General features: G+C 33.4%; 1 protein-coding gene across 1 annotated transcript; it reads right to left on the bottom strand.

Moving 5' to 3' along the window:
* Window positions 1-3,012: 3,012 nt before the first annotated feature.
* LOC126778903 (peroxisomal biogenesis factor 19) lies at window positions 3,013-13,075 on the bottom strand. The gene is made up of 8 exons (XM_050502658.1): window positions 12,915-13,075; window positions 10,943-11,101; window positions 10,058-10,108; window positions 8,492-8,583; window positions 7,708-7,833; window positions 6,236-6,387; window positions 5,617-5,737; window positions 3,013-4,744 (listed from the first exon to the last, which is right to left on the bottom strand). The coding sequence occupies exons 1-8, from the start codon at window positions 12,976-12,978 to the stop codon at window positions 4,637-4,639; spliced, it is 873 nt and encodes a 290-aa protein (XP_050358615.1). The 5' UTR covers window positions 12,979-13,075; the 3' UTR covers window positions 3,013-4,636.
* Between the last annotated feature and the right edge of the window lie 389 nt (window positions 13,076-13,464).

The following is a 13,464-nucleotide window of genomic DNA, read 5'->3' as shown; positions in this document are numbered from 1 at the left end:
CTCAACTTCGAACCAGTGTTTGGTTCGAAGTTGAGTGAGCCAGTGTAAGTATTACTATTTTTTTATGTACCTGGAAAGCAAATGACTCCACTCCACTTGATGGAAAGTAGTAGTGGAGTCCAAACGCGACGACGGCTAGTACAGTCGAGAAGGTTCTGCACTAGCTGCTCCCGCCTTGCCGGCCCGCAAGATGCCTCATCACGCCTCGTTTGAAGAAACCCAGGTTGTAAGAGGAGGGGAACACGTGTGCTGGTAAAGAATTCCATTTTTTAGTGGTCCGACAAAGAAGAGTTGCCAAATTTCTTCGTGCGTGATGGAATTGATGTCACAGTAAGGCGGTGACATCGAGAGCCAGCACGCGTAGACTTGTGAAGGAAAGGGGAAGCAGGAATGAGGGAGAATAATTCCTCAGAGCACTCGCCGTGATACATTCTATAGAAAGCGCTTAGCGCTGCTATCTCTCAACGCAATTGCAAAGGTTCGAGGGTGTTAGCGACCTTTGCGTCGCCAATAATGCGAATCGCACGTCGTTGCAACCGATCCAAGGCCTCAAGTAGGTACTTAGCGGAGCCATCACAAAGGTCCGAGCAATATTTAATGCAAGACCGCACGTGCGTTTTGTATAACAGGAACAGTTGTTGAGGCGTGAAAAAATGCTTTACTTTGTTCAGAACTCCGAGTTTCCGAGGTTGTTTTGATAACAGCCTCGAAATAATTCCTTGGATCGAGGTTGCATCGAACGTTGATTCCCAACATGGCAATTTTGCTTTGTATCATCAGCGTGGTGCCACAGAGGGAAGGAACGGGGGAAAATGGTGACTTTTTCGCCGTGAAAGCGCACACCTGTTTTCTTGGCGTACAAGATTATCAGAACCCCATTGGGCAATGAGTTGTAAAGTCCCATCGAGCTCAACAACAATATCCCTCGTCTCTCCTCAATTTCTGCTCGTCCGGCCACTGCGCGTCCATGATATCCTCCACGCACTGTACTATCGTCTGTATAGCAATGTATGTTCCCAAGAGAGAGCATATCATTGATATGCAAAAGAAAAAGTGTGGGAGACAGCACAGATCCCTGGGGGACCCCAGCATACACTACATAGAATTGTGAAGCGCAACCATCAACTAAGACACGAAAGCTACGCTTGTGTAGGAAGCTGGCAATCCATGGGCAAAGCTGAGCAGGCAGACCATATGCCGGCAGCTTGGAGAGAAGACTTCTGTGCCAAACTCTGTCGAAAGCCTTGGAGATATCGAGGATGGCAACCAACGATTCCCCATGCTTGTCTATAGCTTCACCGCAGAGGTGAGTTACGTACGCTAGAAGATCCCCTGTGGACCGTTTAGAACAAAACCCGTACTCATTCACTAATACATACACACAGTCATTAATAAGAGTGATGTTCTAGGTAATGGATCAGTCAGTTGTTTACGATCCGTTCCATCACCTTACAAAGTACGGAGGTGATAGTTATTGACCGATAATTTGTCGGGTCAGACCGATCCCCCTTTTTGGGAACCGCTTGCACATTAATACGCTTGCTTAGATCAGCATCGGCACATTCGCGAGTGAACCAACGGTTACGCGTACCCTTACTGATGAGATCCGAGTACGGAATGTAGTATTCCATCCCCAACAGAACCTCATCAGCAACATCAGCGGCGGTAGCAGTTTATCGGTAGAATATGTGACGAGTAGCTGGTACCTACCAAGACAGGCTTGCAAAAAGCCCTACCACCATCCTTTGACATCCTAGTTCCCAAGATTGGTGGCGCATTAGCGATGTAAGGGGTGGTTAATATTTCTTACGGCGCCAATGCCTATAGACGGTGACTACTTACCATCATGAGGCCCATTTGCCATACAATTTAATAATAATAAAAAAGTTAAATTGAGTATAAAACTATAATCGCTTTGGAATGTAGATTCTACCAATAACAACCGGCAAGAACCTCTGTCGTTACTATTTAACGATTCTTCAGATATTAGTAAATTTTTATATCTCAGTAAATATGTGACATATAATGTATATTAACATGCTACTTGTAAATCCATTATCCGTTTTTAAAAAACATATTAACTATAATATTATAAAAGAAAAACAAAAACTTACTACCATTTACCGAAAACTTACCTATATTTTAAAATCCATTATTTTTATGTTAATTAGTGAATACTTAAATTGAATTAATAGATATTTTTTAACTTTATTCCATCGAAAAATATTCATTATACAGTTGGTTAGCGACCTTATAACAATGGACTTTTAATTTGATTAAACATTATAAATTTACTAGCAAAGTCCAAAATGAGTAACGTACGTCACTTGAATAGAGAAGTATTATAACTTTAAATAATTCATTACTACGCTACCGAGGGTAGCTTTCTATATAATCTATAAAAAATAAGCGTCTTGGCAATGATCTTGTGACGCCATCTTGATACGTTAGCATCATAGCTTGTTAGTATTTTGAGTACTTGTTGGTACATTGTATTTAAAAAAAAGTTAGTATTCATACATAAGTATACAAATCGTAGATGACCTACTACTAAATGTTTCGGGTGTTGCAGGTGTCCATGGGTGGTGGTAGTCACTTTCCATCTGGTGAGCCGGCTACCCATTTGCCACGTATATACATTGACAATCGTCAATTAACAATTTAAAAAATTGCTAGTATGAAAGAATAATTCAGTTTAATAAATATGTATTAATGTTATTTTATTTTAAAAAGCATAAGGCCCCCTTAGCTTTGGGGCCCCGGTGCACCGCAATACTAGCCTTGGAACTAAGACTTTATTCCCCTTGTATCAGTAGTTACACTGACTCACCCTTCAAACCGGAATACAAAATTACTAAGTATGTCAAATAAAAAGTATATAAACGTCAATTAAACACTTACTATCCGAAAGGAAAACGAATCGTTTGAGTAACCAGGATGAAATAAAAAACATTGTTCTATCACCGACATATGATATTCGATTGCATTTTAATTAAACATTTTCCGTAACTGTACATTTCTTTGGCATGTACTTCCATGTTTTTTTTTATATAATTTTACACATAATAAAATTAATTGCGAAAATGAATTATATATAACAACTTTTTTATTATTAAAAACAAATAAACATCACATTTTCAAGCTAAAATACGACAATAAATATATAAAATTTTGTATAAAATTTCCACTATCGATATAATAGCATAAATACTTTGCCTATAACATTCTCAAATACTTCAAACCACCATAACAATAGAAATAATAATCTAATCAAACTACATAGCAAATTATTTCATATAAATTAAAAACAACATTTTCAATCTAGTTGGATATATAATAATAATAAAAAAAAATCATTATGTTATATTGCAACATCGATCGCACAATTAATATTTATATCATTAAAATTCCGTCGCAGAGAGAATGCGTTCCAAATGTCAGTCAGTTGGAGTCAAGAACAAACCAAAGATTTACATACTCCAAGCGTTTCGCTACTAGCTCTACAATATTATGAACTACAAACATTTGATTAATATTTCTATATTTTCAAACCCAACACTATTCCACTCAATTCATAAAAATACTATAATTTACTTCCAAAGTTCAACAACTTTCGATATACAAAAAAATACTTTTATTAAATACCATAGACAATTCAAGATCTCGACCAATGATATTACGTCAATTCAAGGTTAAAGTTATTTGTCTTTACTCCTCATAAGCAGTTGACATAACCTTGTTACAGCGTAGTAAGGATAGCAAATAAACGATAAAAATTTTATAGTCAATTCTTCAAGACTTCAAAGTCCCATCGTCCATTCAATCAGCTCAACACATTCTCTCTGCGACAGCGGTGCTATTCTCTACAAACTCATCCGTAAATATTGACAACCGATTGACGGTGATATACTATTTTGATGTGTTTTCTTGTCTTGTAATTATTATGGTCCATTTCGCATATCATTTTTCGACATTCCCCGATCGATTTCCGAGGTGAGTCTCGAGTTTGTTCTTACAGAATAGCTGTATTGCAGTTTAGTCGGAGTCTAAGTAAGTTTGGCAGTAAAATTTGTGTTTCTTAGAGTATTATAAGTAATGAAATATTTTTAAAAGTTATCAAGACCAAAAGTTCTTACTATTTTTTATTATAGATATGGAGACTGCTAAAGAGGCCACTTCATGTCAAGTGATCATCCTTAGAAATATTATATATATATATATATATTATGAGTGGGTCGTACCCAGTCGGGTTGGTTACAAGCCATACCACCAAGTCACTTGAAACATTGTTCTAATCCAAAAACATTATTTCTTCATCAATATATAATGGAAACAAATAACGAACAACTCTTATAAACATTTTTTCTGATGACGGTACTTCTAATTACTACAAGTACCGTATTCAGAATAAAATATTTACCATATAATTACTAATTCATACTGCTCACGGTTAGCAGGAAGTTATGTTATTTACATTATATACTTTTAATACTCTAAGACTATGTGGTTACCACATATTATGTAAAATATTTATATATATATGCGATCACTATAATCGAAAACAATAACAAATTATTGATGACGACTACGGCTTTTATTCAAAACGATCACAAAAAAGCACTGAGTTAATTATAGACTACATAATTGAACATTGTGAATCTTGATTAGGTGGTGCCATGAAACCCTCGGGGGGCACTGATATGTCTCCCACCAGCTCCGTGGGGGGCTGACCCAGGTCCTGGATCTGAAAGATTTTTTTATCGATTAGATTATAATAATAATAATAATTTATTTATTGAAGAAACAAGACTCATATACAAAATTACAAAAAATAAATAAATAAACACTAGTACTCGTATATCTACTACTTATATAATTCACTGGTCCAGCTGAAACTTTACAACAGCTGTTTATAAATATGCAAACTAGTCTGTTAGAAATCATGGTTAGAATTTTGTTGGAGTTGGCCCGCACCCTGTGAACCAAGGATGCACATCTTTTTCGCATTAATGAATAAAAACAGTCTACATTCGCTTCAAAAAACATCCCTGAAGCACTACAGATGCGAGACAACCCCATCAGCACATAATATTTATAAAACTGTTGTGTGTTCAAAACTTTACTTTAAATTAGTGCTTCATGAAAACATAGACAACTCCAACCACAGGAGACTAAAGACAATTAAACAACTTTTACTTGAATTGAAGCGATATAATTGGTCGCGAGTCGCGAAAAATGGCGTCTTGAATGTCAGCGATGTTGTTATTGTAACTTTGGAAGTAAAATTAAAGTATTTATATACAATGATATTAGTCAAAAACTGTTTTTATTGGATAATAGATTACAGAGTTAATAGCAAATCACATTGAATATATAAAACCAAACATTTTTTTTATACTCCTACTTCGATTGGAATTGGTTATACATTACCAGACAGTGATTATGTGTAGTGTCAGCAAAACAATTATATAAGTATGAATTATTTTAAATAGAATTTGCAAATGAGTACTAGTAAATGAACTTCATTTCAACCAGCTTACCCACTTTAATATAATATTTTCAATATATATCTAAATCATCGCTGTATGTAGTCAGTAATATATAATGTATATATACCTGTTGCATCAATTTGAGGACGGTCTCGAATCGCTTCATCTTGACTTCTTCAGGATCTGACTCCTGCTCCGGTTCCAATGCAGCGCAGACCTTCTGCATCAGAGACTGTTGTTTCTCGAATCTAATAAATATAATTCTAATATTAATACAATGGCTTTTTTACAAGACTTATTATGATGATAGGATATTTTCGTTGGTGAACGGAGATTAGCCAAGAGAGATATTATTGTGTTGGCGAGTACCGAGACTCAGCCGAGTGAAGGGCATTCGTACTAAGGATTTTTCTTAAGCGAACACTCTTTGGCTTAGCTGTAAAGGTGCTCCCACACATCAGTTATATAACGTATAATAACAGTGTGTAACATTTTGCTATAACAAGTTAAGAATGTTATAAGCGCTCCCACACTGATTCTAATTACGTTCCTGCTAAGGAGCCATTTGTTTGCATTTGTTTTCCTATCGTCTTTGCCATAATAATACACAGAAATGCGTAACATGGGGGATAATCAATTGCGGGGTGTTACGGGGAGGGGAAGTCATCAATCGACAATCAGCATTAGTCCCCGTTGACATAGGTCATAGACAGCACAGACCTTATTAAGTATCAGGCTTGACTTGCCTTTCATATTCGCTTTGTTCGACCTTTCCCTTGTTCTCTGCTAACCATGCAGGATATTTGTCGAGGAGTTCCTTCAACGACGGATACAGCACTTCCTTCGAGAGCAGCGATTGCATCATCCCTTGCATGAACGGCGCGAACATGTTGGCGTCCTGAAATGTATTAAATTAATATTATATAACTAAAATTAAACGTCAAATCAGTTTTGTCGAGTTTCCACTGAACTTTGACGATTATGGCAAATTCTGTATTTGCATCTGTTTGCAATTCTTTTTCTTTGTCACATGTTCTTCAAATCGAATCAAAACATTCTTTATTCAAAAAGACTATTGCAAATACTTATGAATCGTCAAGCACTACAACCGGTGTGGAATGTGGATTCTACCGAGAAGAACCGGCAAGAAACTCAGTATTTACTTTTTTTTTCTTTTACTAAAATACAAATTTACTTTACTTTACTTTAATACTTTATTGTACATCACACCACAAAGAGAAAAATACAAAACGTGTATATTGCCTAAATAAATGTACAATTATGGCGACCTTATCGCTACACAGCGATCTCTTCCAGGTAACCGAGTGTAAGTAATTACAGATAGGATACAAATTTGTATAAATTACATACACTGGCATCCTGCACGAGATCCAGCAATCATTCAATCCACGCATTATTGTCACACATATTATCAGAAACGTAGTAATAGGCTTTACTAACAAATTGAAGCTTGCTTAGCAACTCAAGTGTACACTGCAGAATTTTATAAAAAATGCGTTTACCTGGCCCTAAAAACGATTGATTAACTAAAGCTTGGAATGTTTTATTTTTTTATTTTCTAGTATTAAATGTGTCATAAATTAAAAAAAAAAAATGTTTTATTTTTGATAACTCACAAATAGCCATACAAACTTAAAAGGAGGTAGTAACTTTAAAATCACGGACAGGAATTTCTAATTATATTATTATTAAATAATTAATTATTATTAATTAATTAAGTTAAATTAAATTATTAATAATTATTTATTATTATTAATTAATTAATCTATACATATAAAATCTTTTGCCCAGACTAAATATCAACGGACAGGCAAACCTTTTTGCAAATTTGGTATATATGTTTATTTTATAACCTAAGCATCCGCTATTTAAGGATCATTATTATTTTATATAGTAATAATTATTAAGGGTTTTTTCTTTCACTATTCACACACGGCCATCTGATCTCAAACTAAGCAGAGCTTGTACTATGGAAACCAGACAACTGATATACTACATATACTACTTTTCTTTTGTAAATACATACTTATATAGATAATTACACCCAGACTCAGGACAAACAATATACAAACAAATGTTCATGCACACAAATGTCTGTCTTGGGTGGGAATCGAACCCACAACCTTCCAACTACACCAACCGGCCCATCAAATTCTATAAACAAAGGTAATATTTTATAAACTATTCCCGTTTTTACCTGATTCCCATCGTTGACATTGAAATTACTGAACATGTTCGCTAGGTCCTGTTCGGAGAATGGTGTCTGCAGTGTCTCAGTGTTCGTATTCAAGTTTTGTAATGTCTGTGATATGGCGGCTGATACCTTAAAATTATTGAGACAATATTACAAGTCGTTTCGATTACATCTCTGCGATATATAAAAACTTTCACATTAAATAATTTCACCTTATATTATAATTTAACAGTAAAAGCCTGTGAATGTCCTACTGCTGGGCTAAGGCCTCCTCTTCCTTTTTAAAGGAGAAGGTATGGAGCTTATTCCACCACAATTGATCCAATGCGAGTTGGTGGAGTACACATGTGGAAGAATTTCAGTGAAATTAGACACATGCAGGTTTCCTCACGATGTTTTCCTTCACCGTATAGCACGAGATGAATTATAATCACAAATTAAGCACATGAAAATTCAGTGGTGTTTGCTCAGGTTTGAATCCACGATCATCGGTTAAGATTCACGCGTTCTTACCATCGGTATTTATAATTTAAATGTAATGTAACAAAAAAAAAGAACTATGCTATTACTCTCGTCTAAACATTAATATTCTCAATCGATGAGGCGCCACACTTATCGTCATATAAAACATTTTCCACGAGTCGTATGGAATGAAAACAGCGCTATCAAGTGAAGACAAGAATCGGCATTCCATTCGAATCGCAATTAACGTCAACGCTATCGAATAAGCAAAAAAACTCGCACTAGGCACTGTTTATCGATACGTATTGTTTATTGTAATACTTACTTCGTCAATTTTCTCCTGAACGACTGGATCACTTGGTGCGGGTTCGTTCTGACCACCTTCAGTCGTAGGATTCAATACTCGTGCGGCCGCTTCTGTAATTTCAATATATACATATATATATATATACATTATTCGTTTTTATATACTACTTTTTATATATAACTCGTTTTATTACAACCAAATTAATTGTAATAATTTGCCTACTCGTACTTTAAATTTCAAATATTAAAATTATATAATAATTTATAAGGAATATCTGTATGATACTGGCTACCCGTGCCGGCTTCGCAAAGGGGGAATAAGGGGTCTATATAAAACGTAATATTATACATATAACTCTATTGTTTTACGAGACGCACGCCAGTAAAGCTCCCAATCGACATGATTTTTTCCGCCATTTTTAATATTCATCGTCATATTTCAGCAAATTTATATAAATCATTAATAAATTATGCACCTAAGCCTTCCTCTTGAATTACTGCGTCCATTGGTGAAAACCGTATGAAAATCCGTTCAGTAGTTTTTAAGTTTATCGCGTCTATACAGACAGACAGACGCGGCAGGGGCCTTTGTAGTATATGAAGTGATTGCGAAGGAAAACATAGTCAGGAGACTATGTTGACTATGTTGAAATGTTTGCAATTTTTTTTATAGAATAGGAAGGCGGACTAGCATATGGGCTACTTGATGGTAAGTGGTCACCAACGCGCATAGATTGGCATTGTAAGAAATGTTAACTATCGCTTACATCACCAATGCGCCACCAACCTTGGGAACTAAGATGTTATGTCCCTTTTGCCTTATTACACTGGCTTATCACCCTTCAAACCGGAACATAACAATACTAAGTACTGCTGTTTTGTGGTAGAATATCTTATGACTGAGTGGTACCTACCCAGACGAGCTTGCACAAAGCTCTACCACCAGCGAGTGATATCTCACACATACACCAACCGGCATTTGAGTATGGGGCAGATTAGAGAACAACTGACCCCAGCAATGGATGTCTCAAAAAGGCTTACTAAACTAACTTCTAATGTCAACAAATTAACATTGTTTATTATATAGTTAGGTAGATGGGCAGATGAAACACCTGATGGTAAGTGGTCATCACGACCCTGTTGTTACACTGGATCACTCGGTCTTCTAGCCGGAACACAACAATAAGTATTGCTGTTTGGCGGAACTGGCATTTACTTAAAATTGTATATATATAGTATATAATATATAATTGTTTTTTTTTTTTTTATAGAATAGGAAGGCGGACGAGCATATGGGCCACCTGATGGTAAGTGGTCACCAACGCTCTTAGACATTGGCATTGTAAGAAATGTCAACCATCGCTTACATATCCAATGCGCCACCAACCTTGGGAACTAAGATTTTATGTCCCTTGTGCCTGTAATTACACTGGCTCACTCACCCTTCAAACCGGAACACAACAATATCAAGTATTGCTGTTTTGCGGTAGAATATCTGATGAGTGGGTGGTACCTACCCAGACGGGCTTGCACAAAGCCCTACCACCAGTAGATTGTATTATATAGTAAATTATTTATAAATTACCTGCCATTTTTGAAAAAGTTTGTGCAATCTGTTCTTGTGTGATTTGGTCCTCTAGAAAAAAAAGAAACCATTAGTACAGAATATGAACAAAAAAAAAATCAAAATTAAATTATAATTAAATATACTTAAATAATATTCTATAAAGTCCTTCTTAAAGTCTAACTTTGGCTTTTATTTATAAATGTATTTATATACATGTTAGGTAATTTTAAACTTTCATATAAATTTTTAATTGAAAATATATAAGAAATACTTCATGATCTACATGGTAAGCCAGAGGATGGGGAATTATATTAATTGCGGTGAAGCTACACTGGATTATATAATATGAGTAAAAAAATATTTATACACTTGTTTATTTAAAACAAAAATATTGCAAAAAGTTTTGATAAGCGGTTTCAAAAACTATTCTAGATTTAATCCAAAGAAACAATCTTTCACAGGAGACAGCTAGGATACGAATAAGTAACCAGACGCTAGTGTTGCAGTGCACGAAACTGTCAATGATATATTTACCGTATTTATAGGGAAATAAATAATTATAATTATACTCTTATGATTACAAACTCATTCTAGTTTAAAGTATTTTGATTGGTGTGTGTAAATAAATAATTACAAACACTAATCCATAATTCTATAATTTTATTTTTTACTTTTTTTTTTTAAAGAATTACTTATATTTCTATTTATCCCTCCAATGACAAGTAAAACTTGTGTTTGGAGTGGGGGCGACAATTACCCAAAGGCTTAGGATCAAATCTGTGATTTTTACGTCTTATTCATTCAGTTTTCTTTTTTAAGTAGTTTATACCTTTTTAATGAAAGTATATAATGTAGAAATTTATATTCATTATATATAAAAGTCAAACATAAAAAAAGTCTGACCTGGTACACCACTAAAGCCTCCAAGGATGGACGCCATATTGCTCTCAAATTGAGCTGCAGCCTCCTTAATGAAATCTTCACTCCACATGTTTTGAGCTGCTACACTGCCCTCCGGTTGAGAGCTCTGGTTAACTTTCTTCGTCATGTCTTGTAAGGCACCTAAAAGGATTTAGTTAAATCATTTTTCTTGGTCGTAACAACTCTTTATTATTCTGATATGTCTAATTTATAACAGCCATTTAATATCAAGTAACAAGATAGTATCAAGTGACCTTTACATGAACACAATGATACTTTAAGAAATATATATAAAATGTATTAATTTGTTAAACATCACACTAAAAATGCAAATAGTAATAATTTATTATGCAAATTAATGAAAATAATAATATTATTAGATGATATTGTCATCACTCAAATTTTTTTATGACTTTTAATTATTGTCAAAATCAATGTTATTCTAATAATTGTCTAATAAATGTAATATTTCAGTTAAAAATTGTAAGGCGAAGTTTGAAAGTGTTTTCCTGTAAATGTTGTGCGTATTTGTAAACGATATGTTCATACTGATTCATAATTTATAGTTTGCATGCACAGCAAATACTTTTGATTTGCAATTTAATAAATTAAAAAAAAAAAAATGTGACGTAAGAAGTTGTACTTCCACTCAGAGCACTTAAATGCTCTATAATATGTTTAGATACCTATTCAAGATATGTCGCAGACTCCATCTATTGCTTTGTCTGATGATGAAAAGATTCCCACCATTGTCTATAGCACGCCTTAATTAACAGCCATCATTGAAAAATTACGAATCATGAAATTGACATAAAATGAGTATAAACAAGCTACGAAGTAATTTAGAGTTTGCTTTGAATCCTCATCAAACTAATCACAAAATTGATAGCTACCCCATTTACCTTCTTTAGATATTGTATTTCATATATATGAATAAAAACTATATATATATATATATATATATAGTTATATATATAGTTGTTAATCTTTAGGCTTTAACATTTTTTATTGTGTGTGAATATATATTAGGATTAAATTACTTTGGGTCAAGATAAATCGAACTTGTCAAGTATTATTTTATGTAAGACTGAAAGTGCTCCAACATATTGGTTGAAGTATATAGTTCTTCTAAGGGTCACAGCAACTAGTTATACAGTCAACAAAAAATATGTTATTCATATAATGGACTTTTGGATTCATTCATTGAGACTGTTAGTCCCTGAAATTACTATAACCAAGTTTTTGGCTTTATAATACATGGATTAACCATAAATAAACAATAAAAAAGATAATATATTATAACATTAAATTATGGAATTTTGTGTTCTACTGTTCAATAATTATAAGGTTTATTCTGCTTTGAATATAAAACCAAATATTTATTATATTTGAAACAAATTATTCTTTTGAGTGTATCAATGTATTAAAGTATATTGTAGACTTATATACATTTAATTTAAAATTTATATAACACTAATTATCAAATGAAAATGTAACTGTCAATTGGATGTTGAGAAAGTGTTTTCTTAATTTTTTAATGTCCCTACTAACATAACAAATACGCAAATCTGTTTTTTGGCTTATTCTTCCTTATAATAGCAATGTAACCATATATATATATTTCAATAGTTTATGGATCAATTATTTATGCTACTTTTTATGTAAAAAAAAATAAACGGAAGAGCGATAGGTACAAAGGTTATAAGTCAATAAGTAATTAAAAACCAACTCAATCGTGTGCCTTATTTTTTATTTAAAATGTGAATAATTTATAATTTCTAATTATTATATTTAAATTTAAAATAAAGAAAGATAAATATAGATAATTATCTCGTCTCGTACAAATACAATAATCTTTATTTTAATAATACCTAAATAGTTAAAGGAGGAAATTTATAGGGATTGTTGTGTAACCCGAATATAGGTTACTGTAATTTAAAATAATAACACTTACTCTCCATTAAATCATCGAGCTCGGGATCCACGTCACTTTGCGGAACATCCTTATTTTCTGACATTGTAATTAAAGTTTTTTTTTTACAATTAATTATAAAGTGTATAATTACGGAACTCACTCCGCATTCCGTAAATTCGGAAAAATTTTTGACAGATAAAACTTCAGTTGCCACAATTTAAAAATTGTCACAAGACTTGTCATAGACTAACGAAATCTATATGTAGAAATAAATAAGATGGCGCTATACATGTCGAGTATATTCAATACATGTGATAACATAATGTTAATTTATACAAATGTGTGTATGTCTTTTTTATTTAAATGCTATATTATAATATGTGGGCAAGGACATCATCAGGTATCGAAATAAAACTTCATATTTACTGGTTACTACACTTTATGCTTACCTAATTAATTCACCATTTAGATTTAAGATATTCTAGATTTAAGTACTAGTTATAATAATTATTATAAGAAATTACAAATAGCACGATTACGATTTGCTTTCCTATAGTACTTATACAACTCGAATATTAAACTTAATGTG

This window comes from Nymphalis io, chromosome 27, assembly GCF_905147045.1.
Source record: "Nymphalis io chromosome 27, ilAglIoxx1.1, whole genome shotgun sequence".
In the NCBI taxonomy this organism is placed as follows: Eukaryota; Metazoa; Arthropoda; class Insecta; order Lepidoptera; family Nymphalidae; genus Nymphalis; species Nymphalis io.
This window is presented reverse-complemented; position numbering and strand designations above follow the sequence as displayed.

What these genes read in the sequence shown, in the direction of transcription:
- LOC126778903 (XM_050502658.1), bottom strand. Translation starts at nt 12,978, where the DNA reads ATGTCAGAAAATAAGGATGTTCCGCAAAGTGACGTGGATCCCGAGCTC. An exon ending in GCTCGATGATTTAATGGAGA is followed by an intron (nt 11,102 to 12,914) that starts GTAAGTGTTATT and finishes AAATCCTTTTAG; the next exon opens with GTGCCTTACAAGACATGACG. An exon ending in TCCTCAAATTGATGCAACAG is followed by an intron (nt 4,745 to 5,616) that starts GTATATATACAT and finishes AAAATCTTTCAG; the next exon opens with ATCCAGGACCTGGGTCAGCC.